Source organism: Odocoileus virginianus, chromosome 6, assembly GCF_023699985.2.
Source record: "Odocoileus virginianus isolate 20LAN1187 ecotype Illinois chromosome 6, Ovbor_1.2, whole genome shotgun sequence".
Classification (NCBI taxonomy): domain Eukaryota; kingdom Metazoa; phylum Chordata; class Mammalia; order Artiodactyla; family Cervidae; genus Odocoileus; species Odocoileus virginianus.
The window spans coordinates 29,700,774-29,727,253 of record NC_069679.1 but is presented as its reverse complement, the minus strand read 5'-3'; the positions used below and the strand labels follow the sequence as shown (position 1 = coordinate 29,727,253).

Sequence of the window (26,480 nt, the reverse complement as noted above, 5' to 3'; positions counted from 1 at the left end):
CATTTGTTCTCTCCCTCTGTGTTTTTATTTCTGCTTTGCAAATAGTTCATCTGTATCAGTTTTTCTGGACCATTTTTCTAGATCATTTTTCTAGACCAATATCTAGTGATATTATATTTGTTTTTTTCTTTCTGACTCACTTCAAACAGTATGACATTCTCTGGGTACATCCATGTTGCTGTAAGTGGTATTATTTAATTCTTTTTAATGTCTGATTAATATTCCATTGTATATATGTACCCACATCTTCTTTATCCATTCCCCTGTTGATAGACATTTAGGTTGCCTCCATGTCCTGGCTACTATAAATAGCTCTGCCATGAACATTGGAGTGCGTGTATTTAATATCTTTTTGAATTATGGTTTTCTCTAGGTATATACCCAGGAACGGGTCATCTGGTAGTTCTATTTTTGTTTTTTGAGGAACTTCTATACATCTCTCCACAGTGAGTGTATCAATTTACATTCCCACCAAAAATATAGGAGGATTCTTTTTTCTTCACACCCTCTCCAGAATTTATTGTTTGTAGATTTATTTTTATGGATAGCCATTCTCACTGATGTGAGGTGATACTTTATTGTAGTTTTGATTTGCATTTCTCTAATAATTAGAGATGTTAAGAATCTTTTTGTGTGTTTGTTGGCCATCTAGATGTCTTCTTTGGAGAAGTGTCCATCTTTTTGGTACATCTTCCCCTCATTTTTTGACTGAACTGTTTATTTTTTTGATACTAAATTGCATGAGCCATTTTTATATTTTGGAGATTAATCCTTTGTTGGTTGTTTTGTTTGCAAATATTTTCTCTAATTTGAGGGTTGTCTTTTTGTTTTGTCTATGGTTTCCTTTGCTGTGCAAAAGCTTTTAAGTTTAATTGCATCCCATTTGTTTACTTTTGTTTTTATTTTCTAGGAGGTGGCTCAAATTTACATCAAGAGTGTTCTGCCTCTGTTTTCCTCTAAGAGTTTTATAGGGTCTAGCCTTACATTTAGGTCTTTAATCCATTTTGAGCTTATTTTTGTGTATTATATTAGGGAGTGTTCTAATTTTATTCTTTTACTTATAGCTATCCAGTTTTCCCAGCATCATTTATTGAAGAGACTGTGCTTTATCCATTGTATATTCTTGCCTCTTGTTGTCATAGATTAGGTTACCATTGGTGTGTGGGGTTATCTTTGGGCTTTTTATCTTGTTCCATTGATCTGTATTTTTGTTTTTATGCCAATACCAAACTGTCTTGATTGCTGTAGCTTTGTAGTATAGTCTGAAGTCAAGGAGTCTAATTCCTGTGTATCCCTTCTTTAGGATGTATGTAAAACAGTAAAATTTTAGTTCCAATATTCAGTAATAGAAATATTAATGCATTTTAATAGTACCTTCTGCTAGTAATCAGCTAAAGTGGAATATAAAATCTGAGATGAAGAAAAATTTAATCTGGCACAAGGTCATATTTTCTTACTACAAAGGTTATAATAATTTATAAACATAAATTATTTTATTTTTAAAATATATGTTATAAATAATTGGAAAAAGAAGTATGGTAAAGTTAAGAGTCAACTGAGATGCTTGGAAATTTTTTCTATGACTATAATTCATTGGCTAACCTCCTGAATTTTCTGATCTCTCTCTTGGAACTCTGTTTTATGTGGCTGTTGACAATGTATTAGAAATATGCAGTCATTTGTACTATTTCAGCAAATAGAGATCTTAAGAAGCAATTATTATTTGTCTTTACCTTCTATCACTAGAAATTTCTCTGCAAATGAGTTCAATGAACTCAATGAAAAAGAGTCAAGTTAAAAGTAATACATTCAATTAAGAAAATTAATCTTTGGTTGAGTTTTACATGTTCAGTACTTTATAGCCATATAACTCATAACACGATTTTTATGTTTTTTAGATTTGGATGATCCAGTAGTAACTGTTCATCAAAGTATAGGTGAAGCTAAAGAACAGTTTTATTATGAGAGAACAGTGTTCCTTCGATGTGTTGCCAATTCCAATCCACCTGTGCGGTACAGCTGGAGACGTGGCCAGGAGGTATTACTGCAAGGATCTGATAAAGGCGTTGAGATTTATGAGCCCTTCTTTACCCAGGTAGGAACTAAGGTAATAATATTTCCACCTCGCTCTGCTGGATGCTTTCCTAACTCTGGCAGCATGGCAATACTTCAAATATTTTTCTATTTGAAAAGATAGTTTTTTAAAAATAGCAATATATATTTAGTTGAAATATCAGAGAACTCAAATAATGAAAAACAATTTGTTTGTTTTTCATGTAGTAGTTACATGTATCAAGTTACCTCTTGAAAACAAGTTAAATGAATGTATCCTAAATATTTCTTTGTCCATAGATTTATCTGGTTTTGGTTTTAGGGGAAAATAATCTATCAAATTTTTTTTTGTTCTTTCTCAATTTTGGCTTAGTTTAAGAATAGAATCATAATTATGTAAAAGTTAATATATCTTAGTCATTAAAACTTATTTAATAAAAAAAACATTTGAATTAATTTTATGTAGAGTACATGTAATATGGAACATTCTTCTGTAATGCATTTTTTAAAAATTTTATTGAAGTGTAGTAGATTGAATTAATGTTTCTTGAGGAAGACACGGAAGTTGTGGAAATTTTTGAATGCTATAATTATAAAGATATTTTTTGACATTTAGAAAAGAAAACAAACCCAACTAACAAAGAAAAGATTTTAAATTAAAAAAATGTACTTGGAAAACGTTTCAAAATAATTGTGTCTATTTTTTTTAATTATATAGGTAACAAGAAAAACAAGAATCAGACTACACTGTTAAAGTTTGAGGCACCAAATATCCATAAGAAGAGAAATATATAACTAAATTTAAAATATTATAAATATTCTAACTTCAGAATGTTAAAGAGTTTTATATTTCACATCCCAGCTCTCTAATAATATAAGATTATCCTGAGATTATAAATTTTCCATCATCCCATTTTTTATTAAATACAGCATTAAATCCATATTGCAGTTCATTATGCAATTTTTACTAAAATTCATTGTTTTTAGTTAGCAAAATAACTTAAAAATTTGTTAACACTGTTTAGTAGCTTGATATCCCTAAGGTTAAAAAATCTGAATAAATGATCACCTATCATCTATTTGCTTCTTCTATTGTCAACTTCTTTTAAAATATAGATGTTGTTAAAATTCAGAAAGCATAATTGTTTGTTCATATGATATTACCATACTAAGCAATTCTAAACACATATTCACTAAGTACTGAAGCACTGTAGGCAGCTTGTTACTTGCAGAAGGGTCTTGTCACTTAAAAATAAACACATGAGTCTTGCTCAAATTTGGGGGAAACTTTTATGTTTTCCAAGTAATTAAGAATTGGTTTTAAAGTTATTAAATAAGCACAACCAAATTTTTCATTCATTCCTTTAAATTTGTTGCTGTTTGTGTGGTACACTCAAAAAATGTATCTTAAGGAAGCTCTCAGACTAGTAACTGTTGATTCTGCCTTTTAAAAGTTACTTATTTTCTCTTCTTCTTTATTTTTCTCCCACCCTTTATGAGAAAAGAAACTTTTTAGTTTGAACATTTCAATCCTGATACTTTCTTTGATATGAATATTATACTGTGCTGCATAACAGATACTTTTTCTGCTTTTTACTGTACTTGGAACTCTGCTGTTTGGACCCACTGAATTAATTATCTTAAAAAAGTGTTTAAGAAACAAATTGTTCTTAAAATTTTGTGCTCTGGATTCACCTGGTTAGCTGATAATTGCCAATAGCATATAATTTTAGCTTCCATTTTAAAATGTCTTTCCTATTTTATTTTATTTTTTTCATTTATTTTTATTAGCTGGAGGCTAAAATAAAAATAAAATAAAATGTCTTTCCTGCCTTTGGTTACTTGATTATTTTATCTCACCTCCTAAAATGGTTATGTATTTATATCTGTCTTAAAAATTATGTAGAAGTAAGAAATGCTTCAATATTTTTATGTTATATATGTACTTAATTTGTTAATATTAAGCATATTTTTTGTAGGCAAGATTGATAAAACTCTCGAACAGCCTCACATGGAAAGTACTTATGACCACAGAGAATGTTGGCTTTCTCATAGACAAGTGCTATTAATTGTCTTTCTTCATACAACACAAGCTGATATGTTCCACACAAGTCCAAGTATTGTGGCCTGCAAGTCCATTTTTGATCTTGCTCCACCTTGTTCTTGCTTATCTAAGCTCCTAACGTGAACCTCATTCACTGTTCTAGTCACACCCTCTATAGACTCGCCCAGGGTCTGCATGTTCTTAATTCCTCCAATTAGAATGCTATTTAGATAACATGGCAGGGATCTTCTTAACACTGAGAACTCATCACCTGGGAAAGGCTTTCCCTGACAGATCTATCTGAAGTAACATCTCTCCCCTTTCAGTTACTCCTCCTTAAGACTCAGTTTTTTGGTTTTATTTTTTTCTACAGCACTAGAATTATAAAATTATCTTATTTGTGTATCTGGACATAAACTCAATAATTATAGTGACTTTGTCTTTTCAATAACTCGCATGGTGCCCGACACATGGAAGAATCTCAATGAATATATTGAGCCAATATTCCCATGAAGCTGTCTGGATTTTTAACGAAGGAATCCGTGCTTGGCCACTCGGTTGTGTCCTACTCTCTGTGGCCCAAAGAGTCACAAAGCCCACCAGGCTCCTCTCTGCATAGAATTCTCCAGGCATGAATATTGGAGTGGGTTACCATGTCCACTTGGGGATCTTCCCAACCCAGGGATCAAACCCCGGTCTCCTGCATTGCAAATGGATTCTTTACCATCTGAGCCGCCAGGAAAGCCCAAGGAATAGTTAGATTTATTAGTAAATCCTGAAACACTCTCTGTAACTCTACTTCTTTTTCCCCACTAAAGAAAGCTCAGTGAAATGTGCATCAGAATGATATTAAAATTAAATCAATTTTAGTGTATTTAATTTCTGAACTGTTGATGATTTTCTTGTTATAATTTTTAATTGATTTCTAGTCTAATTTCACTGGGTGGGAAAGTTTCAGCCCTTAGAAGTTGAGACTTGCTTCTGATGTACCGCCCTGAATGACCCTTATGCAGCCACAAATTGTGATTCCAAAATTGTTCAGTTTCAGTTGGGTCATATTTGTTAATTTTGTTGTTTAGGTATTCCACATATTTCCTAATTTTTTTGGGTGTGCTGTTCTAAAAGCTGTTGAGAGTATTTAGTTAATGTCTGTGACTATGACTGTGGATTTGTCTCTTTCATCTTCATTTTTATCAATTTATGCTTTATATATTTTGAAAATATATTGCTAGAACTTGTAAAATTAGAATTTTTATATCTTCTTAGTGGATTATCTGGAGAAGGAAATGGCAACCCACTCCAGTATTCTTGCCTAGAGAATCCTGTGGACAGAGGAGCCTGGTGGGTTGCTGTCCATTGGGGTTTGCACTGAGTCGAACATGACTGAAGTGACGTAGCATGCATGCATGCATTGGAGAAGGAAATGGCAACCTGCTCCAGTATTCTTGCCTAGAGAATCCCGTGGACAGAGGAGCCTGGTGGGTTGCTGGTCATTGGGTTGCACAGAGTCAGACATGACTGAAGTGACTTAGCATGCATGCATGCATTGGAGAAGGAAATGGCAACCCGCTCCAGTGTTCTTGCCTGGAGAATCCCAGGGACAGAGGAGCCTGGTGGGCTGCCATCTATGGGGTTGCACAGAGTAGGGCACAACTGAAGCACTTAGCAGCAGCAGCAGTGGATTATTTTAGCATATTATCTTTCTGATATTATATCTTCCTGGTAAGTTATCACTCAGAAATCTACTCCTGGCCGTGCTTCTTTCCTTATGTCTGTTTGTCTGTCATTAATTTAACTATACACACTTTCCTTTGGTTGGTGGTCCTCTTTAAGGGGTGGGGAAGAGTAATAAATATTCATCTCTTTAATTTCAAGCTTCATATTTGCAACACATTGCTTATAACCAGAATATAGATTTTTGTTGTTTTAAGCCAGTGGAACTATCTTAATTTTTAGTATATTTAATCCAATGACTAATATTGATTTCTCTTTTTTTTTTTTTTACCATGTTAGGCTCTTCTTTTATTTTACTCCTCTCTCTTCTTGCCTTCTGAGTTTATCAGATATTTTAATTATTCCATTTTATCATCTATTTAACTAAAATTTAAAACTATCTTTAATAGCTTTTATTGGTTACCTTAAAAAATTACACCTTGCATGCTTAATTATTACTTTAGCACTTCTTCAAGAATGATAGAACTTTAGAAAACAGCAATATTTGCCCTTTTAATATTTTATGCTATTTTTTGTCTAGTACTTTAATTCTACATATATTTTAAAATCAACAAGATTTTTTTGTTCTTTGAAATAATCATTATTCATTTAAATTTACCAATATATGTCCTTTTTTCCATTTTGCGTTGATTTATGTGTAAGGAGACCTTTGGGCTTCAGTTTTTGCAGTTGTATATGCATGTGTTCTAGCAACATTTATTGAAAAAGTCTTTGTTTCATCACTGAGTTTCCTTGTCACTTATATTGAAAATCAGTTGCCCCTAGGTATTAGAATGTTTCTGAGCTATTTATTCTGTCCCATTGATTTATATGTCTGTCTTTATTTAAATACCACACTGTTAATTCCTATAGCTTTATAGCAAGTCTTAAAATGAGAAAGAATAAGTCCCTTAACCATGTTCATCTTTTTCAAATTTGTTTTAGATGTTTTCACTTCTTTGTATTCCCACTTAAATTTTAGAATCATCTTGATTTCTGTGGAAAGTGTGATAAGATTTTGAGTGAAGTTTTGTTGAATCTGTAGATCAATCTGAGAACAATCTGAGATATTAAAGTTATGGAACTGAGGATGATTGATATTGGCAATGTATTAATACCAAGCAAGAAAAATCTGATCTGCTCCATTTTGGTTTTACCTCTCTATCGAGTGTAGTATTGTTCTATGAAAATTCCAGAGCATATGTAAGATTTTCCAATACCATTTTTTTTTATTTTTTAGATACTTCTTTGAGTATGTTCATGTATATATGGATATTTATCATAAATGCATAGGAAGCTAGTCATTTATTTAAGAAATTCTCAGGGGTTTCTTTAAAATAAATGCCTCTTGGGTTAAGGTGTGCATGCATGCCCAGTGACTCAGTTGCGTCTGACTCTTTGTGACCTCATGGACTGTAGCCCACCAGGCTTCTCTCTTCATGGGGTCATTCCAGCCAGGATACTGGAGTAGGTTGTCATTTCCTACTCCAAGGGATCTTCCCGACCCAGGCCTCCAACCTGAGTATCTTGCATCTGTTGCCTTGGCAGGCCAATTCTTTACCACTGCACCACCTGGGAAGCCAGTGTTTGTTTTTCCAGTGATCCATACTATGTTTACTTTTGTGTAGGAAACACACATGCAGATGCCCACTGAACTATCTGGTACTGTAAATATGTGATCTGTGGGGGCTAGTATGAAAATAGTAACTGGTTAGGCTTGCTGTGTATGCCTGCTTTTTAGAAAACAATATACAACCTGTTGCTGCCAGAATTCTTTATCTGACCATCAGGGCTGCCATTATGAAGTTCAGCTTGAGTCCACAGTTTCTTTAGGAGGAGAAGACACATAGGATAACATTACTACTTTTGTATAATTGAGAATATAGGAAAATATAGAATAAGCAGGATTTCTCTAAAAGTTATATGAAAAAAAATTAGAATCAACACATTGAGAATTCCAGGGCTCATTCCAGCCTCTAGGGCACATTTTTATAGTACAGACAATAAGATGTAAAGAACATTTATTTACAGGGAAAGAACATTTATTAACCCATGAATTTATTTGATAACAAACAGCATTCTCTTTAGTACCTTCTAGCTGCATTGGAAATTTGGAAGCATGGTGCACTGTGATCATCCAGGAAGAGAAAGGAACACCATAGATACAGCTTGTGGTCTTTATTTTTACAGTGATAAAACAAACATTTTATGTTAATCATATCTAGTTTTTTTTCCCTACATTGAAAGGTAACCAAAACATTTCTAAGTAACTATTCAGAATTGTGTAATTGAAATGAAAACATCAACTATTTGGGTTATATATCATAGTTGCTTTAGATTTAAAATTAATTTTGCTTTGTATCCTTAAAATTACTTCCCAATATTGAGGTTTTTTGTTTGTTTGTTTGTTTTTTTGGCCTTCCTGTAATGGCTTTGTAGTTCTTAATGATATAGGAACGGTATTTAGCAATACTTTTCTTTTTGCTTATCAGGCTACTATGTATGTTTATGTATTCTTATGTGTTAATGATTTCTTAGACTGTTGTTTCCCAAAAACTGCTATGTGTACTTTATTAGGAAAAAAATTTTCCATTTTAGTTTTGTTTGTGTTGGAGCACTGCAGTGATATTTTAATTTATTTTCATAGACCCTAAGGCCTCTGTGGCTACATAGTGTAAATAAGATCCAGTTAAAAATGATTGAGATCTGTTTTGTACAAGATTCAGGCAACTCTCTATCAGAGATACAGAGGTTACTAGGCAAGGCGCCTCCTAACTTTGATATTACAGGGATAAATCAAAGAGAACATTCAAGATGGAAAGCAATAGCTTGTATAATATACAGAACGATGATAATATCTTCAAAGATTGGCCACCCCTCTGGTTGGCTGGAATAATGATTGGTATATGGGGGAAATAGTGGGCCACAAAGCTGGAAAGATATATTGGGACTATATATACTGTGGATGGATTCAAATGACAGATAATAATCTGCTTATTTTTAATATTAGAGAATTACATTTGTTTTAAAGATATTATGTTTTGCTGTTCAATAACAATGTCTTGTTTTTAATAAAATAAAATTTCTAAGGTAATGAGATACATCTGCCTCACACGCACATTCTTACTAAGTTAATAACTGTATCAATTTGAATTGAATATTTATTTTACCATACAGTAGAAATACAGAACCTTGACTGCACCTTTTTATAGATCATGCTTCCAGAATGAAATTGATCTGTGTTCCTGAGGTGGATATGAATTAATAAGCATATAAGTCTAAGAGGAATAATTATGCTTTTCATACTTCCACTCACTTAATACTGGGTATGCTGGATAGCATATATTGTTATCTATTTAGAAGTGAAAAAATAAACTAACTTTTAGAGCTAAAAAATAAGGGTGAATTGATCTTTTTTTCTTTTTAATGATATATGAAAGTAAATATTAAAAGAAAGTTCAAATTCCTTTTCTAACTAAAATATCAATACTGTTTCTGGTTATGGGTATTATTTCATTAGGCAATAATCACCTTTGTTAAGGGCCTTCCTTTTATTTATTTAGAAAGTTTCAAAAGTTTAAATCTAAGTATTTCAAATAATCTTGTGAATGTTAAAGAAACTTGTACTTAAATTTTACAGAATACATGTATTCTTGCTATTTCTTCAGAGTTTTGGTAAAGATGTTCATGACATCATCTTGTGCATTGTAATTACACCATCTAATTGCAAGACTGAACATATTTACATCAATTATGTAATTAGTTATAATTAGGCTAATTATACAATTAGACAATGATTAACTGAAAATTCCTTTTTACAAATCATAGAAATTCACATGAAAATATAAATCATTTTAGTTCAACCCGAATGATTCTCCAGTCATATGATAGCTTAACCTTGGGAGACGGTGGACCTGGAAGTCACAGTGAGTTATTTCTCCATTCCATCTGTCCTCCTCATGTGTTCATTTTGCTGCTCTGATCTGCATAAGAGTTAACTAGGATATGCTATACACAAACCATTATATTTATTGGACCATATCTGTTGGTCTTTATAGGGTAGGAATCATCTCACAAGTAAAGTTAGGTCTTAAAAACTCACAATTACTATCACTACCTAGTTTGTAGTCTTTATTTTTAGATAACATAAACACTAGCAGCATTTCTAACCACAAGAACTTAGGTATATACAATATTTCAAGAATGCATTCGCTACAAGAATGACCTCTTTATTTTAATGGCCAGAGCTTCATTGCTGTTGGTTTGAATGTATTTGATTGTTTCATCAGTCCCTTGGGGCTTGCTTCCTGTTTACCTTTGCTTGTTAATAGTGGACTCTTCAATTCTTCTGTGGATGGTCCCTAACTCAGCTTCTTAAATCTATCATTCATCTTACCCTAATATTAATATTTTTTTCATTCTTACTATTAAAATTAGAGTCAACCTGGTTCAAAAATTCTTACTGAACACATTATGTTCAGAACAATGAGTTGGATCTCTTCTTTTATTTTTTAAATTTTTATTGGAGTATTATTGATTTACAGTGTTGCACTAGCTTTTGCTGTGTGTGTGTATGTGTGTGCTCAATCATATCTGACTCTTTGCAATCCCATGGACTATAGCCCTGCAGGTTCCTCTGTCCATGGAAATTTTAAGGCAAGAATACTGGAGCGGGTTGCCATTTCCTACTTCTGGAGTTCTTCCCAACTTCTGGAGTTCTTCCCATCTCAGGGATTGAACCTGAAGTAAACCATCTTTATGTATATATGTATCTTCTCCCCTTTGGACACCCTTCCACCTCCCATCCCATCCATCTAATTCATCACAGAGCATCAAGCTGAGTTCCTTGTACTTCACAGCAGATTCCCACTGGCTATCTATTTTACACATGGTAGTGTATATATATCATTATTGCAAGGAAGAGTTTTCAAACTAAAAATCTCTTACCTCTGAGACAGTCTCTAAAAGTATATTTTCCTACATGCTTTCTATTTTCTGAGTTAATATCTTTGATCTAGTTATACCAGTCATGTTTGTTTACATGTTTATGTATGTTTCTTGTAGTTTGCATTGTATATTTATAGCAATACTACCTTTTCCACTACATAAGATAAGGTCACGTTAAATTCCACCCTACAATTTGTGCAGTGTTTTGCTGTGTGCTGTGTTAGTCGCTCAGTCGTGTCCGACTCTCTGTGACCCTATGAACCGTATGTAGCCTGCCAGGCTCTTTGTCCATGGGGATTCTCCAGGCAAGAATACTGGAGTGTGTTGCCGTGACCTCATGAAACATGAGTGTACAACTTGATGTGTTTTTTCACAGAAATCATATTTCTCTTAGTAGCATGAAGTTAAAGAAACAGAACTTTTGAGCACCTTCACTATGGTTGTAGCTAACTTTAAGTCAAAAGCTGGTTATCTCTCAAAATTTCATAGACAGGAAGTTTGGCATAACATTTGAAAGAATTTACTTTATCTGATACAAGTTTTCTTTTTTAACAAAGATTAAGGAGAAGCAAGAAAGTTACCATATATTTATTCTAGTAGAGCAAATGAAAACATCTAATTTAAAAAAAAACTTACAAAGAAAGAATTAGTTTCCAATTGATTATTAATGTGGCAAGTGTTATAGAAAGGGCAGAGAAAGTCAGGGGAATGTTATAAGAAATACAGCATCATAAGCAAAGGGCAGAATGTGTGGTGGGAAAATGTGGTCTAATTTTTGTAGATTTTATTTTTTTATACATTTTATTTTTGAGTCATAATTATATACTATGACTACCTTACTTCTTGTAGAATACGATCAGTGGAAAGACCAATTTTAAGTACATCCTGTCAATCAACATATATTTGTTAAGCAATGATACAGAAGGCTCCCCATTCAGTATTCTGAGTGATATAAGATGACTCTGCCCCTAGGGGTCTCATGATTCAGTTAAAGAACATGTCAGCATATTGAGTAATAACTTACAACCAAATACTAGTGAGTTATAAATAGATATTTTGGTATAAAAATGTAATAAAAGTTACAAAGAAAGAGAATTTACTTCTGAGAAGGTCAGAAAAGACTTTCTTCTTTGACTTCATATGAATAGAATGCTAGATTTCTAATTTAAAAAAATAGATATGAAGCAAGCAACAAAGATTTACTGTCTAGCACAGGGGACTATAGTCAATATCTTGTAACAACCTATGATGCTGCTGTGAACCTGAAACATTGTAAGTCAACTCTACTTCAATAATATATATAGTATATTTACAAAAAAATAGACTTTACAGAGTAGATACAACTTTATTTTGAACTGCACTTCGGTTTATGGCAACATAAAAAGATTCATATCAAGGAGTAGTTTTCTTTAAAAAAAAAACAACAGTTTAAAATTATGAAAAGTCATCTTAAAATAGAGATGAAACTAACTTTGTGTGAATAAATATTAAATAAAATAATAAATGAATGCATAATAAATTTGTGTGAGGAATAAGGGAAAAAAGTAAAAATTTTCTTGGACTGCATGGAGTCTCAAATGAGCCACTGAAGGTTTTTGAAATAAACTTTCAGAGTAGGAGAACTATTTAGGGTTTTCTAGCATAACAGTGACATGATGATGACGCGTATGGTGGGAGCATGCAGAGTGATTCGAATAAAGTAGAACAGCAGTTCTCAATAGTAGACAGTACATTACTTTAGCCAAAAAGACACTCAAACTGAGTTTGTTAAATCCATGGTTGGTGAGGGACTACAGAAAATATCATGCCTACAGATTGAAAAGGAAAGGCCATTTATAAAAGAAAAACTAAAAAATCATCTAAGGCATTTGATGCCATTTATGTGAGGTAATGAGAGACAGTGAAGAGTGAATTATGACAAGAATCTTGAGTCTGGAATAGGGGAAAATGATGGTGGTGATCATTAAAAAGTAGCAGAATATCAGAAGAGAAAATTTATATGAGGTGAGGCAGTCAAAGTAGAGTGCAATGATGAGCTCATTGAGTTTGGTATGACCTTCTGTGTCTTGCTGATGAAAATCTTTGTCAGGCAATTATCAAAATACATAGATGAGGTCAAGAGGTCAGAGTTATAAATAGAAATGGTGGGAGAGAACATTCATAGAGAGAACACATTTGATCTGAAAATGAGAGACAAGTCTAACTTATTTGTTGGCAAAATATGAAGTGGCTTTTTGGGGGGTAGAAGCTCTGTAGTGCAGAAAGAATAGAATCAGTAAAGGAAAATAACAATAAAAAGAAGAGTCAGAAAGAATTAGAAAACCAGGATAGAATATCTTTAGAGATCCAGATGGGATGTGGAGACACTCAAATGCAAGAGTGTAATGGCTAGCAAACATTGCAACTAAAAAGAAAGGAAAATTTTGGAAAAGCAGGATTTCATTAATTGCAATACTATTGGCTATTTTTCCAAAAGTGTGTGTGTTTTGGCTTAGAAATTTGTTAGGTATCTATACATAAATGCTAACTGAAACCATGATCATGCATCAGATTGCTCTAGAAAAATAGTAGTAGTAGAAGTTTTCAGACAAAAATTTATATAATAGAAAATGAAATAAATGCAACCAAAAAGTGTCTAAATTATTTTATTTATAATTTTTTACCTACACACAAGCTGCTGTCAAAATAGCAAAGGTAATCTAAAGTATTAGAAGTAAGTGGAAAAGTATACACACATAAAAAGGAAATGAAAATATGTATTAAGATTTATTGAATTTTAACAAAAGAGATTATTAGTGACATTGGAAGTTTCAGTGAAGTGTTAAAAAAATATCTAGAAAATATGGATCAAATATAATTTGCTAGTGGAAACAGAAACAAAGAACACTGACAGAATATCATCAATTCTATGTAAATAAAGAGGCTTTATCATTAAATATACATCTAAATGACACCATTTATCCTTTGTAAATATTTAAGAATTGTTATCACTGCCTGGTTCATTTTAGAATATTGATTATATTTATTAATGTCTATTGAATTCATATCAGGCACCAAGCAGAAATAAATTCTGGGGAAATAAATATGTATAAGTAAAATGTTGAATGGTGAGATATAAGTATTCATAGTACTTTTAATTGCAAAAGAATTTGTTTAAAAAGTACCTCACCTATGACAAATCCTCTGCTAGGTGCTTAGGACATACTGCTGAGAACAAGACAGATATAATCTCTGCCCTCTTGGTCTTACTAGCAAGGGGGGAGTATGGCAGAAAATAAATCCGTTACCAAAATAAGTGGAAAAAAGAAACTGTGTTATAACATGATATAAGCAGACCTCACAAAAAGGGATATCTCCTTTTCCAGAAAGTAAGGAAAGACTCACCTGTGGAAGTGAGGAGGGTTGGGATTGAAGAATGAGATAAAATTGGTTAGGCATAGAGAAGGAAGGAATCGGGCATGTGCAGAGTGGCTATGGCCACAGGAAGCTGAATGTGTGGAAGGCATTAGGAAAATGAGAGGAGACGGGAGAGGAGGAAAATGCAGGTCACAAAGAAAGGGTTGACAGTCATGTTAAGAATTATGATGTTTATTTTTAAGAACAATAACATGTCATTCCTTTGATTTAAGCAGAGAGAGGGCATAATCAGATTTCCATATTAAAAACAAAAGTCCTGATTCTAGATTAGATGATCATATTTGCTTGGATTCTTAAGCTATACTAAGAACAATCAGAAATTTCTCAGCTGAATGTTGGGCTTAGAGCATTATGTTTAAATATAAATAAAAGAATGTTCAAGATTGGATGTGTTGCAAGGTCAATAAAAGAATCTGAGATGGAGATACTGATTATATGAATATGAATTAATAATTTAAAATCTAAGATTCCTTTTGCTAAAAAAGAGAGAGTAGATTTAGAGGAATAGATTTGAAGTCTATTTTGGGATATGTTGAGTTTTAGGTATCTACAAGAAAAAAATGGACAAAATTGATGTAAAAGTTTTGCTGTGTACATCTGAAATTGAGACAAAGAGATAGACTTGAAGAAAAGGGCAGGAATATAGGGCTTGCAGTATAAATTCATCAGCAAGGATAAAATCATTTAAGGAAATTTTATAAAGTATGATTAACTGTGGAACAAATAGAATTCCAGAGAATACCGACAGTCAAGTGTTAAGGGGAGAAAGAAAAGTAAAGAAATCTAAGCAATGACATTCAGAGTTATGAGGAGGAAGATATAGTATCTTGTTCAAAAAATTATCTGAGCCAACTGGTTGTAGCATAACATATTCTTTCTCTATGCTTTCTAACTAAGCACACTTTTATATACATTGTATATAGATAATATGAAAGTTCAGTAATATATTGAGAACATGTTTTAAATATAAATTCTAGAACCACACGTACTGACTCTGTATATTCTGTGGAGTGTATTTGCATTTGCTTATACAGAAAAAATGCAATGTCTTTCATACAAAAAATTTAAAAGATATGATTATTATTTATCCTAGTGAGGAAAATACTGTTTTAAGGTGTGACTGTTTTAAGACTGAAGTTTGCCAATGAATGAAAGGAGTTAACCAAATGCCTATACACACTGAAGAAGATTCATTTGACATTTTGAAAACACTGTGTAACTGCCTATGCTTTTTTTTGGGTGGGGAGGTGGTTTTTCTTTTCTTTTCTTTTTTTGCAAATGAACAGGCCATGTCTTATGTATTATATCACTAAGTATTCTGATTCTTTTGAATAGTGTATGAAAGTATTTCAATTTTTAGGACTTGAATGAAGTTCCTTAAGTAAAATAAAAGAAACACATGGTTCTGTACAGATGTTATCTGGAAAAATTAACGTTTGGAAAATGGCTATACCAAACAAGATATCACTGGGAGACATTTTTACCATCTCCATAATTAAGTTACTTGTGAGAGGAACCATTTAGAGAGATGCATTAATAACTTTAGCCAGTAAAGAAAAAAATCCCAGGAGACTGTATTTGAATTGGGCAAGTTTTTTTTCATCATCTTATTGTTGTTGGTGGTTCTTTTTATCTTTTGAATAATTTCAGTGTTTTTGTTTGGGCTTTTTGGTTCATCAAGAGTGGATAAGACATTTTTGGCAACTTGCCTAATTTGAGTCTATCTGCAATTCTGCAGATTTACCCAGGAGGTTTAGACTTTAAATTCCTGAATGTAAAGTAACAGAAACAAAAATAATATGAAAACATAATGAATACTCTTTAAATGCAGTTTTAGATCTATCATCTGCCATTGCTGCATATACACAAAATATTTATGTATATAAATTTAATTATCTATCATTAGATTGACTTCATTAACTTTGTTCATCCAACAGTGTTTCATTTATTGTCTCATCTCAGAATCCTTTTCTTTCATAACATTTCATGTTGAAGTCTGCATAGATTACACTGTTTGTTGAATAGACTCCATTATTAAGTACACTCTTCTGATCTTTGCATAATAATTTGCATAACTACCACCAGAAATAGATTCCCCCCCCCTTAGGAAGCTGGTTTGTAAAGAAATTGTTATGAATTTTCATTGCTGTTTGTTAGTTTTTATCTCCAAGCACATTGCAGTATGATATTTAAATGCAATACATTTTAAAAATTCAGGGCATTTTTAAAAAATAAATGACAATTTGCCATATTCTGATAATATGATTTAAAATATAATGTCATCATTCATCCATTTATTAATTCGGTTACCACTAACTTTTTCTAATGACTTTTTCTACATTTTCAGGGTGAAACGAAGATCTTAAAACTAAAGAATCTTCGACCGCAGGACTATGCTAATTATAGCTGCATTGCTTCAGTGAGGAATGTATGTAATATCCCTGATAAGATGGTGTCATTTAGACTTTCCAATAAAACAGGTATGGAACTACAACCTGAATGTTTTATGTTCGTTATCCACAACAAATGTTTTAAAAGTCTCTATAACTTTTTAACAGACCAAATGATTTCTGTAGTATATGTAAGAACAATGTCTTTTCTTTCCAGAAAATTCTGTGATACATGAAAAATTTTTTTAAGTTAGAAACTGTAAAATTTAATTGCAATAGGCTCCCATGTAGGGCATTTGTTTATATAGCAAATCAAATTATAATTCCTTAAAATAATGCTTTCCTAGATATCACAAATCAGCCTATATTTTGTTCAAAGAAATTTCAGAGAAATAGTAGATTTTTCATATGAAAATTTATGCTCCAAGTTGCTAAAAGTATTTTGTGATTCCAAAGCTGAGTAAAAGAGCCTTTCCCTTATTTCATTTCATGTCAAGAAAGCTAATTGGTAACTTCAGGTAGGTATTTTTAGGAAATTATTTTTGTAGAAAATGTCAAAACATTAACAAGATTTCCACTTAAGTTAGCCTGTGTTTAGTAATATAGACCTCAGAATAATTGCAAACATGTTGAGAAGAAATGCTTGAATGAAAGAGCAAAGAAAGACCATGTGAATGAGCTACTTTTGTAAGTTTGTGTATAAAAAAATCACCATAATAAATTAGAATTTGAATGGAGTTTGAGAAATTTTCAGTGACAATGAATGAGTTTTTGCTCTTGTGTTATTATATTAAAAATATAGAACTTTAAAAAGTGCTTTACCCATTAACAAAAACTTTGAAAAATGTAGGTTTTGGTGTTCTTCAGTTTAGGTCCTGGTTCTGCTGCTTATGAGCTCTTATTAGATCTTGTTGAGCAAGTTACTTTACTCTTCTTTGCCCCAGTTTCCTCATAAACTCATAAAGTTATAGGAAGGGATTTATGAGTTAATGTATAAAGAATGTGGAACACACTTATTTGTTCCTCTGACAGTGAGCTAGTAGTCAGCAACTCCATCTACTCATTTGGTAGAAATATTAAATCTAGGGCTTTTTGGAAAGATGAAAAAACTGTGTGCTCATACTTTGACCTGAAAAAGGCCAGTTTTCATTCCAGTCCTAAAGAAGGGATGCCAAAATGCCAAAGAATGTTCAAACTATTATACAGTTGTGCTCACTTCACATGCTAGCAATGTTATGCTCAAAATCCTTCAAGCTAGGATTCAGCAGTTTGTGAACTGAGAACTTCCAGATACACAAGCTGGGTTTCGAAGCATTGGAGGAACCAGAGATCAATTGTCAATATCCTTTGGATCATGGAGAAAGCAAGGGGGTTCCAGATAAAACATCTACTTCTGTTTCATTGACTATGCTCATGCCTTTGACTGTGTAGATCACAACAAACTATGGAAAATTCTTAAAGAGATGGGAACACCAGACCATTGTATGTGTCTCCTGAGAAACCTCATGGAGGTCAAGAAGCAACAGTTACAGCCAGACATGGAACAACCAACTTGTTCAAAATTGGGAAAGAAGTACAACAAGGCTGTATATTGTCACTCTGCTTATTTAATTCTATGCAGAGTACATCTGCTTTTTTAACTTCCATGCTGGGCTGGAGGAAACTCAAACTGGAATCAAGACTGTAGGGAGAAATACCAGCAGCCTCAAATATGCAGATGATACCACTTAAATGGCAGAAAATGAAGAGACCTCTCAGCTCCATCCTGGATGCCTGAACTATAGTTACTCCATTTTGATTTTTAAATGCATCCTTTTTATTAATGATTAAAGCAAGTATACAGTGCATGTTGACAGACGATAAGACAGGCTGTTCTAGTTCAAGCCAGATCATGTGTAAGCCAAGCTGACTTCACCATATCTCAATGCGTGTGAATATTTCTTCCACTCAGTGAATTGAGGAATAGCATAATAGTGGATATATTATTACTTATGTTACAACCTTGCATTTGAGAAGTGCTTTATTAATTTTAAAAGTATTTAATGTTTATTATTTCAGTTTATCTTTATAACTACTGACGTAAACAGGTGGATTTTCTTAGTCACATGTTTTCCCATCACCTGACATAACAAACTGGCCTACAGCAATTAAAGTATTTTCATTTGGAAATATATTTTCATTTTGGAAAAATATTTTGATTTGCTACTGTATAGCACAAGGCACTCTGCTCAAAAATGTATAATGACATCTAAAGGGGAGAATAATTTGAAAAGAATAGATATATATGTATAACTGAATCACTCTGCTCTACACCTGAAACTAACAGAACCTTGTTCATCAACTATACTCCAAAAAAAAGTGAAAATTAAAAAAAAAATTGTTTTGATTTAAAAAGTATCCTCATTGGGTTGTTTTGAGGATGAACTGAAGTAAGACAAACAAAAATTCTTAAAGATTAAAGTACAATGAAATTGCATTATTTTTTTATGCTGAACATATGTATGATTTTATTACTTTCCAATTTCCACAGCTAAGAAGGGATGGAGACAGTATTGGTCCCAATGTTTGAAGGGTTATTTTAAAATAGGAGACTCATTAGCTATCCAGATCTCTTTGTGTATCTGAGAAAATGAACTTAAATCTCAGCCATAGTGTTTTATTAGAAATAAATGATTTATCCTAAAGTGGAAAGGAGAAGATTATCACAAGAAGTAATAGGCTTCTCAACTCCTGAAGCCTTGTAAAGCAGCTGGGTGACTATTTCCAAGATAATTTTCAACAATCATTAGCTCAGAAAGCAGAGATTTGACTACCTGTCCCATGAAGAACACAAGATCACTTTCAGCTTTCTGGTCCATTATTTTTTAAGCAAAAATGTTATATGTCTAGACTGAACAAGCAAACTATTATTCTCTTTTATGAATATTTTGAATATTCTCTTTTATAAATATTTCATAACATTTAGATTGACAGTCATTACAAAATGAGCTTCAGAGTTATGGTAAGTAATTGAATTGAAAAATATAAACTAGTACCGTGTTTGATTCTTTGTTGACTATAATCAGGTATGTCGTGTGCCTGGTGTTTTTCATATTCAAACCAGGTTTGCTTAAGCGCATTTCCCCTCTGGTTGTGCTCAAAGTTAGAAGAGTCCATGAATTTCAAATAGGTGAAATCACAGAGGTAGCTTTTCACAGTACACCGGGAGTAAGTTAAGTTTTCATCATCTCCATGCAAATAGTTCTGTAAACTAACAAATAAGTTCATAGTTTTACTAATATCAGGAGATCCTAAGTCACCACTGCCATAACCAATATGGGAGTCAGGTATTTTTAAGTTTTCCTTCTTGTGACTCTCTAAATAAAAATTCTCACACTTCTCTTAGTTTACACAATGTCAAGGAAAATGTGTAACTTATTAAGGGAAAAGATATTCTATTATAAATACCATAATGTTTGATTAATCTCCTTTGTAACACACTTAGGAAAGTATAACTTTGGAAATATTAGTAATTTTTGTATAGAGATCAAATAATTTACTGAAAATGTAAATTTTGTACAGACAAAGTTTCATTTTAACATTTTTATAGTCAAATAAACTTTTAAATTTCAATCACTCTATTGACGGGACTTGCACAATGCCCAAATGATACATCATGTGAAGACGGAAATAATGTCTACTGTGGATGAGGTTTCTAAAAGGTTTTGCAGCAGAAAAATTGCATCGTGTACTATAGATTCGTGAGCTTATCCCACACCTACTGAATTAGAATTTCTAGGGAATGACCTGGCAATATATACATTTTAAACATATATAAATGCTTTGGAAAACAACTGTCTTTATTGTCAGACTGTTTTCCAATGAACCTCTTACATTTTGTAAATAGAAACTTCCATTGATAAAAATCAATTTTCTAGACCTGCTTAAAAAAGCAACTGCTAGGTGTCATTTTAAAAGTCAGTGTCATCTATAGATTTACCAATAATGTGTTTTCTTAACTTTCTTACTATGAATTAGCATCATAGTAGAGCTTGAAATTATATATCTGTCATGGGGTAGCCAATAATTTGTTGGTCTCTGTTGACTACTATGCTATGAAAAATTTTCTGTTACATAAATATTATTATTTATCATACTAATCTAGCTGTCTTAGACCTCATCATGAACAATTCTTAGAATTTTATAAAACATAAGATAGCATGCTTGTTGATTTTCAGTAGTCATAATCTTATAGTAGGGTCTAAAAATCATTTGGATAGTTTTTCAACTCCCTTTTGGAAGAAAATGAATATTACCTTTTGGTTGGTAAATTCTTAATGTACTTGTATTTTTCATAGTTTATTAAAATAAACCTGTTCAAATTAAAAAATTTGGAATATTAATAAATGAAAGTATATTTTAACTTGTCATAATTATGGTAACTATAAACTGAGATTTCTCAGATGATGTTTATTTCTAACATGAGGACACCTATAAGTTATAATAAAACAGATTTAATTTATTTTAATATATTTCAAGCACTTATATGTGGATGACATGATTTCAAAGGCAAATAAGAATTAAGCATGTTATTTTAGGATGAAATACATATTTTGTACCTACTTGGGAGGTTATGATGAATTCCATAAAGAAATGAGACAGGTGGGGCTAATTTTACTAAATTATATAGGTCTTTTGATTCAGTCTGCTCAAATTTGGCATTTATAAAATTATCCAATTAGGATGCTTTCCATAAATTTGTATTACATCTAGGAACCAAGTCATCCCAAAAATATCACTGTATATAGAAATATGGGAAATATCTACATCCTTCTCTTTTGCATTCTCTTTCTTCTTTCTCCTTTTTTTCCCTCTCTAATCTGTCCCAGTAAATTTTACTGTGGAAAAAGAGGTTAGGAAACATCTGTTCCCTTCATTATATAACCATTATCTGTTCTTATTACTTTATATAACCTGTAGAAATGTTGTAATGCTTAGCAATTTCTGTGAGACCTAATATAAAATGTGTATGCTGTGATCTATTCATGGTGGTTCTCTTCTATATTTAGAGGAATTTAAATTATCTAAGTGTCATGATAAACAAATAATACTTCAGTTATAGGAATTTTATGGAGTTTTCTGTAATAGGAATAGTGTGGACATAAGCACCTTCTCTTGTAAAATAGTATATGCCATTGTAGAAAACCAGTATAATGACGAAAGGAAATGACTGGGGAATCTTTGCTGTCATCTGTACCTGAGTACTAGCCTCATAAATATTTCTTAGCCATATGTATATTTGAACTTCTTTCCTTTAGGTGACCTCCACAGCATCTAGCCAAACAGGTTATTAGCACCACTTATTAAAAGAAAAAGAAGAAACAGAAGGAAGAATAAGGAAAAGAAACAGAAAAATGTTTTATTTTTTATATACTAAAATCTTGGGAATATGAATACCTTAGCAGATTTTTTTAAATTATATATAATGCAGGTTTTCTAAACAACACTATTTACTACTAAAGACACCAAAAGAATACAAGCAATACTATTACAATCTTATTGATAGGCCATATAATTAGATAATGAGATGTTTCCTACAACTGTCTTGCATGAATTCTGAAGTTCAAAAACCTAAGGTTCATATTTGTTTTTCTCAAACTGGAGATTTTATTTAGCTTCTCTAAACTTGTTTTTCCCCTCTTTAAAATAGAGATGACCCAGAGATCTGTAATATTTTGTTTTATAGACTGTAAATGCCCTTAAATGAAGAGCTTTTAGAGATTCTAGCACATAACAAATCCAATAAATAGTAGTCATCATTGGGCTGTTAACCTTGATAATGGAGAGCAAGAATAAAATTGGTATCATCAGTAATCATAGTGAGATGAGGACAAGAATCTTAGATTTTTGCTAGGATATGGTATATAGCTTCAGTCATTGATTACTAATCTTCAAATAAGTTCTCTATCATTTTAAAATTACTTTTATTCAGTGGGTAAATTAAGTACTACTATTTTCCAGAAAAATCATGTAGTAGAAAAATTATTTTCTACTACCCAGAATGAATACTTCATTTGTCATATTTCTATCAAACTATAATTGACAGAATTCTTAACAGAAATATAAAATACTAGTCAGTGAGAATGATAAGGAGTTAAATAAACTTGCACTTTTGTTGATATGTAACAGATTCTTTGTCTGAGTGCGCCATCATTTCCTATGTTAATTGAACCTATGTATGCCCTATCCTCATTAATGTAGCTTCATAATATGAGCATACAGCTCTTGAGTATGCAGTGAATCTGGGGACAGAAGCAATGGTCATTATGGGGCTTCAACTTTGGTCTTTCTGAGACTATTTTCTGAACAACAATGTGACTCAAATTTTCCAAAATTCTATTACCATAGTAACAGGAAGTATGCATATTTCTGGGATCTCTCTACACCTGCACATTTTATTGTCATAGCAATAAATTTTTCACGGGTTCACTATATCCAAGGTGAACTTAGACTGTGAACTCTTATATACAATATTCCTCATAAACTATTAACTTGCCCAGAAGATATCATAACTCAGATATAGTAAATAGCTAAGCAAAGAAGATTAAAAAAAAAAACTGTTAATCAAATGAAAGGCAACACTATCATAAAAAGGGTATAAATTATTGAAATCCAATCTTTAAAAGTGAAAATGTTAGTTACTCAGTCATGTCTGATTCTTTGCAATCCCATGGTCTATAGCCCACCAGGCTCCTCTGTCCATGGAATTCTCCAGACTATTGGAGTGGGTTACCATTCAATTTTCCAGTTGATCTTCTCTACCCAGAAATCAAACCCAGGTCTCCTGAATTGCAGGTGGATTACTTACCATCTGAGTCACTAAAGAAATGTTGTCTTACAACTTAACCAAATACTTTGAAGTATGTCAGATAGTCTGTATTTTAACAAACATCTAGAACAATTCATTGATGATATTTCCCGGCTTTACACAGTTATTCTTCAAATGCTATTAAACTATAATTATAATTAAACAATTTAAAAATTATTTACAAGAATAAAGGAGTTCAAACCATGTGATATTTCTTTCAGCAAGTTGGGTGAGATCATGCTAAAATAAAGCAATAGAATTTTTACACCTGAGGACAATTAATTTTTAATTTTAGATTGCAGACTTGTAGACCTTGGCTTAGTACTTAATAAGGTTCTATTGTTCTAGTGAAACTGCTGAGAAATGTGTAATTATAGATAAAATTCAGTTGCTGGAAATGCACTTTAAGGTTTTGAACTTGCCATGTACAACTCGTAATTTAGAATATCTTTATGATCATTCACTGACAAAGTTGATTTAATACATTACTGGATCTCATGATGATATATAATAATTTCCATAAGTTCATGTAGCTAATCCCATATTTTTTTTACCCCAAATCCTGGAATTGATTATATCAGTGAATTGTCTTTAGGGTTTCCAACCATCCCAGTTTGTCCTGGACTCAGTGAAGGTCTCACATCCTATAATCTCAAGCAAGCTAGTATAATTGGTCACTTAATGATCTAATTCACACGCAGCCTTCCCTCATATGAAATATGAGTCTCAATGTCAGTTGTTAACACTGGTTCACATGCAGCCTTAAGCAGCTCTACATAAAGAAGCATTTGTGAGAAAAACCAAGGTGTAGATCCTGACTCTCCCCAGTTGTGTGACCAAGTTCTTGGACTCTCTGAACTTGCTTTTTGCTAAGCCATGTTGATAGCGTGCTATAGGTGGATAATCGATTGATAGAGAGAGAATATTTACTCTCAGATTTCATTTTTATTTGCATGGTAACACTAACATCAATGGAAAATTAGTCAAAATGAGGTGGCTACAAGAAGTAGATACAGCCTATATGTACACAGCTACTCTTAAACTCCAAAATTCATGCAGGCAAGTTGCAGGCTTGCAGAATATAAGATTAATACCTCTTTGTGCTGTTGTACTTTTATACATAAGGCTTACATTACTCTTTGAGAAAAATAGCAAACAAATAACCTGTGGAACTCATGAACCTACTTGAGGAAATCTTTGCAAATCTTGAGCCCTCAGTATTTTGTTTACAAAAAGTCACTGGCAGGGAGGTTTTCATCACATTCAAGAGAAGATATATCCTTGGTCACTGTCTGGCCTCCAGCTCTAAGACATTTCAATTCAGTTCAGTTCATTAGCTCAGTCATGTCTGACTCTTTGTGTCCCCATGAACCGCAGCACTCCAGGCCCCCCTGTCCATCAACAACTCCTGAAATTCACCCAAATCCATTTCATTGAAACGGTGAGCCATACAGCCATCTCATCCTCTGTCAGCCCCTTCTCCTCCTGCCCCCAATCCCTCCCAGCACCAGGGTCTTTTCCAATGAGTCAGCTCTTAGCATCAGGTGGCCAAAGTATTGAGTTTCAGCTTCAACATCAGTCCTGCCAATGAACACCAGGACTGGTCTCCTTTCGGATGGACTGGTTGGATCTACTTGCAGTCCAAGGGACTCTCAAGAGTCTTGTCCAACACCACAGTTCAAAAGCACCAATTCTCCAGCACTCAGCTCTCTTTATAGTCCAACTCTCACATCCATACTGACCACTGGAAAAACCATAGCCTTGACTAGATGGGCATTTGTGGACAAAGTAATGTCTCTGCTTTTTAATATGCTGTCTAGGTTGGTCATAACTTTCCTTCCAAGGAGTAAGCATCTTTTAATTTCATGGCTGCAGTCACCATCTGCAGTGATTTTGGAGCACAGAAAAATAAAGTCAGCCACTGTTTCCCTATCTATTTGCCATGAAGTGATGGGATCAGATGCCATGATATTAATTTTCTGAATGTTAAGCTTTAAGCCAAATTTTTCACTCTCCTCTTTCACTTTCATCGAGACTCTTTCATCCTTCACTTTCTGCCATAAGGGAGGTGTCATCTGCATATATGAGGTTATTGATATTTCTCCCAGCAATCTTGATTCCTGCTTGTGCTTTCTTCAGCTCAGCATTTCTCATGATGTAATCTGCATATAAGTTAAATAAGCAGGGTGACAATATTCAGCCTTGACATACTTTTTTTCTATTTGGAACCAGTCTGTTGTTCCATGTCCAGTTCTGACTGTTGCTTCCTGACCTGCATACAGGTTTCTCAAAAGACAGGTCAGCTGGTCTGGTATTCCCATCTCTTTCAGAATTTTCCACAGTTTATTGTGATCCGCTCAGTCAAAGGCTTTTGCATAGTCCCTAAAGCAGAAATAGATGTTTTTCTGGAACTCTCTTGCTTTTTCGATGATCCAGCTGATGTTGGCAGTTTGATCTCTTGTTCCTCTGCCTTTTCTAAAACCAGCTTGTACAGCTGAAAGCTCACTGTTCATGTATTGCTAAAGCCTGGCTTGGAGAATTTTGAGCATTACTTTGCTAGCATGCAAGATGAGTGCAATTGTACGGTAGTTTGAGCATTCTTTGACATTGCCTTTCTTAGGGATTGGAATGAAAGCTGACCTTTTCCAGTCCTGTGGCCACTGCTGAGTTTTCCAAGTTTGCTGGCATATTGAGTGCAGCACTTTCACAGCATTATCTTCCAGGATTTGAAATAGCTCAACTGGAATTCCATCACATCCCCTAGCTTTGTTCATAGAGATGCTTCCTAAGGCCCACTTGACTTCACATTCCAGGATGTCTGGCTCTGGATGAGTGATCATACCATTGTGATTATCTGGGTCATGAAGATCTTTTTTGTACAGTTCTTCTGTGTATTCTTGCCACCTCTTCTTAATATCTTCTGCTTCTGTTAGGTCCCTCCCATTTCTGTCCTTTATTGAGCCCATCTTTGGATATAATGTTCCCTTGGTAGCTCTAATTATCTTGAAGAGATGTCTAGTCTTTTCCATTCTATTGTTTTCCTCTATTTATTTGCACTGATCACTGAGGA

At 33.0% G+C, this 26,480-nt stretch overlaps 1 protein-coding gene across 1 annotated transcript in view; it reads left to right on the top strand.

The window, feature by feature from the left end:
- Window positions 1-26,480, top strand: part of MDGA2 (MAM domain containing glycosylphosphatidylinositol anchor 2) — an 854,438-nt gene that overhangs the window by 527,415 nt on the left and 300,543 nt on the right. Inside the window, exons 4-5 of the mRNA XM_070469091.1 lie at window positions 1,899-2,095; window positions 16,521-16,653. Coding sequence (XP_070325192.1) covers window positions 1,899-2,095; window positions 16,521-16,653 — 330 coding nt within the window. The remainder of the gene's footprint in view (window positions 1-1,898; window positions 2,096-16,520; window positions 16,654-26,480) is intronic.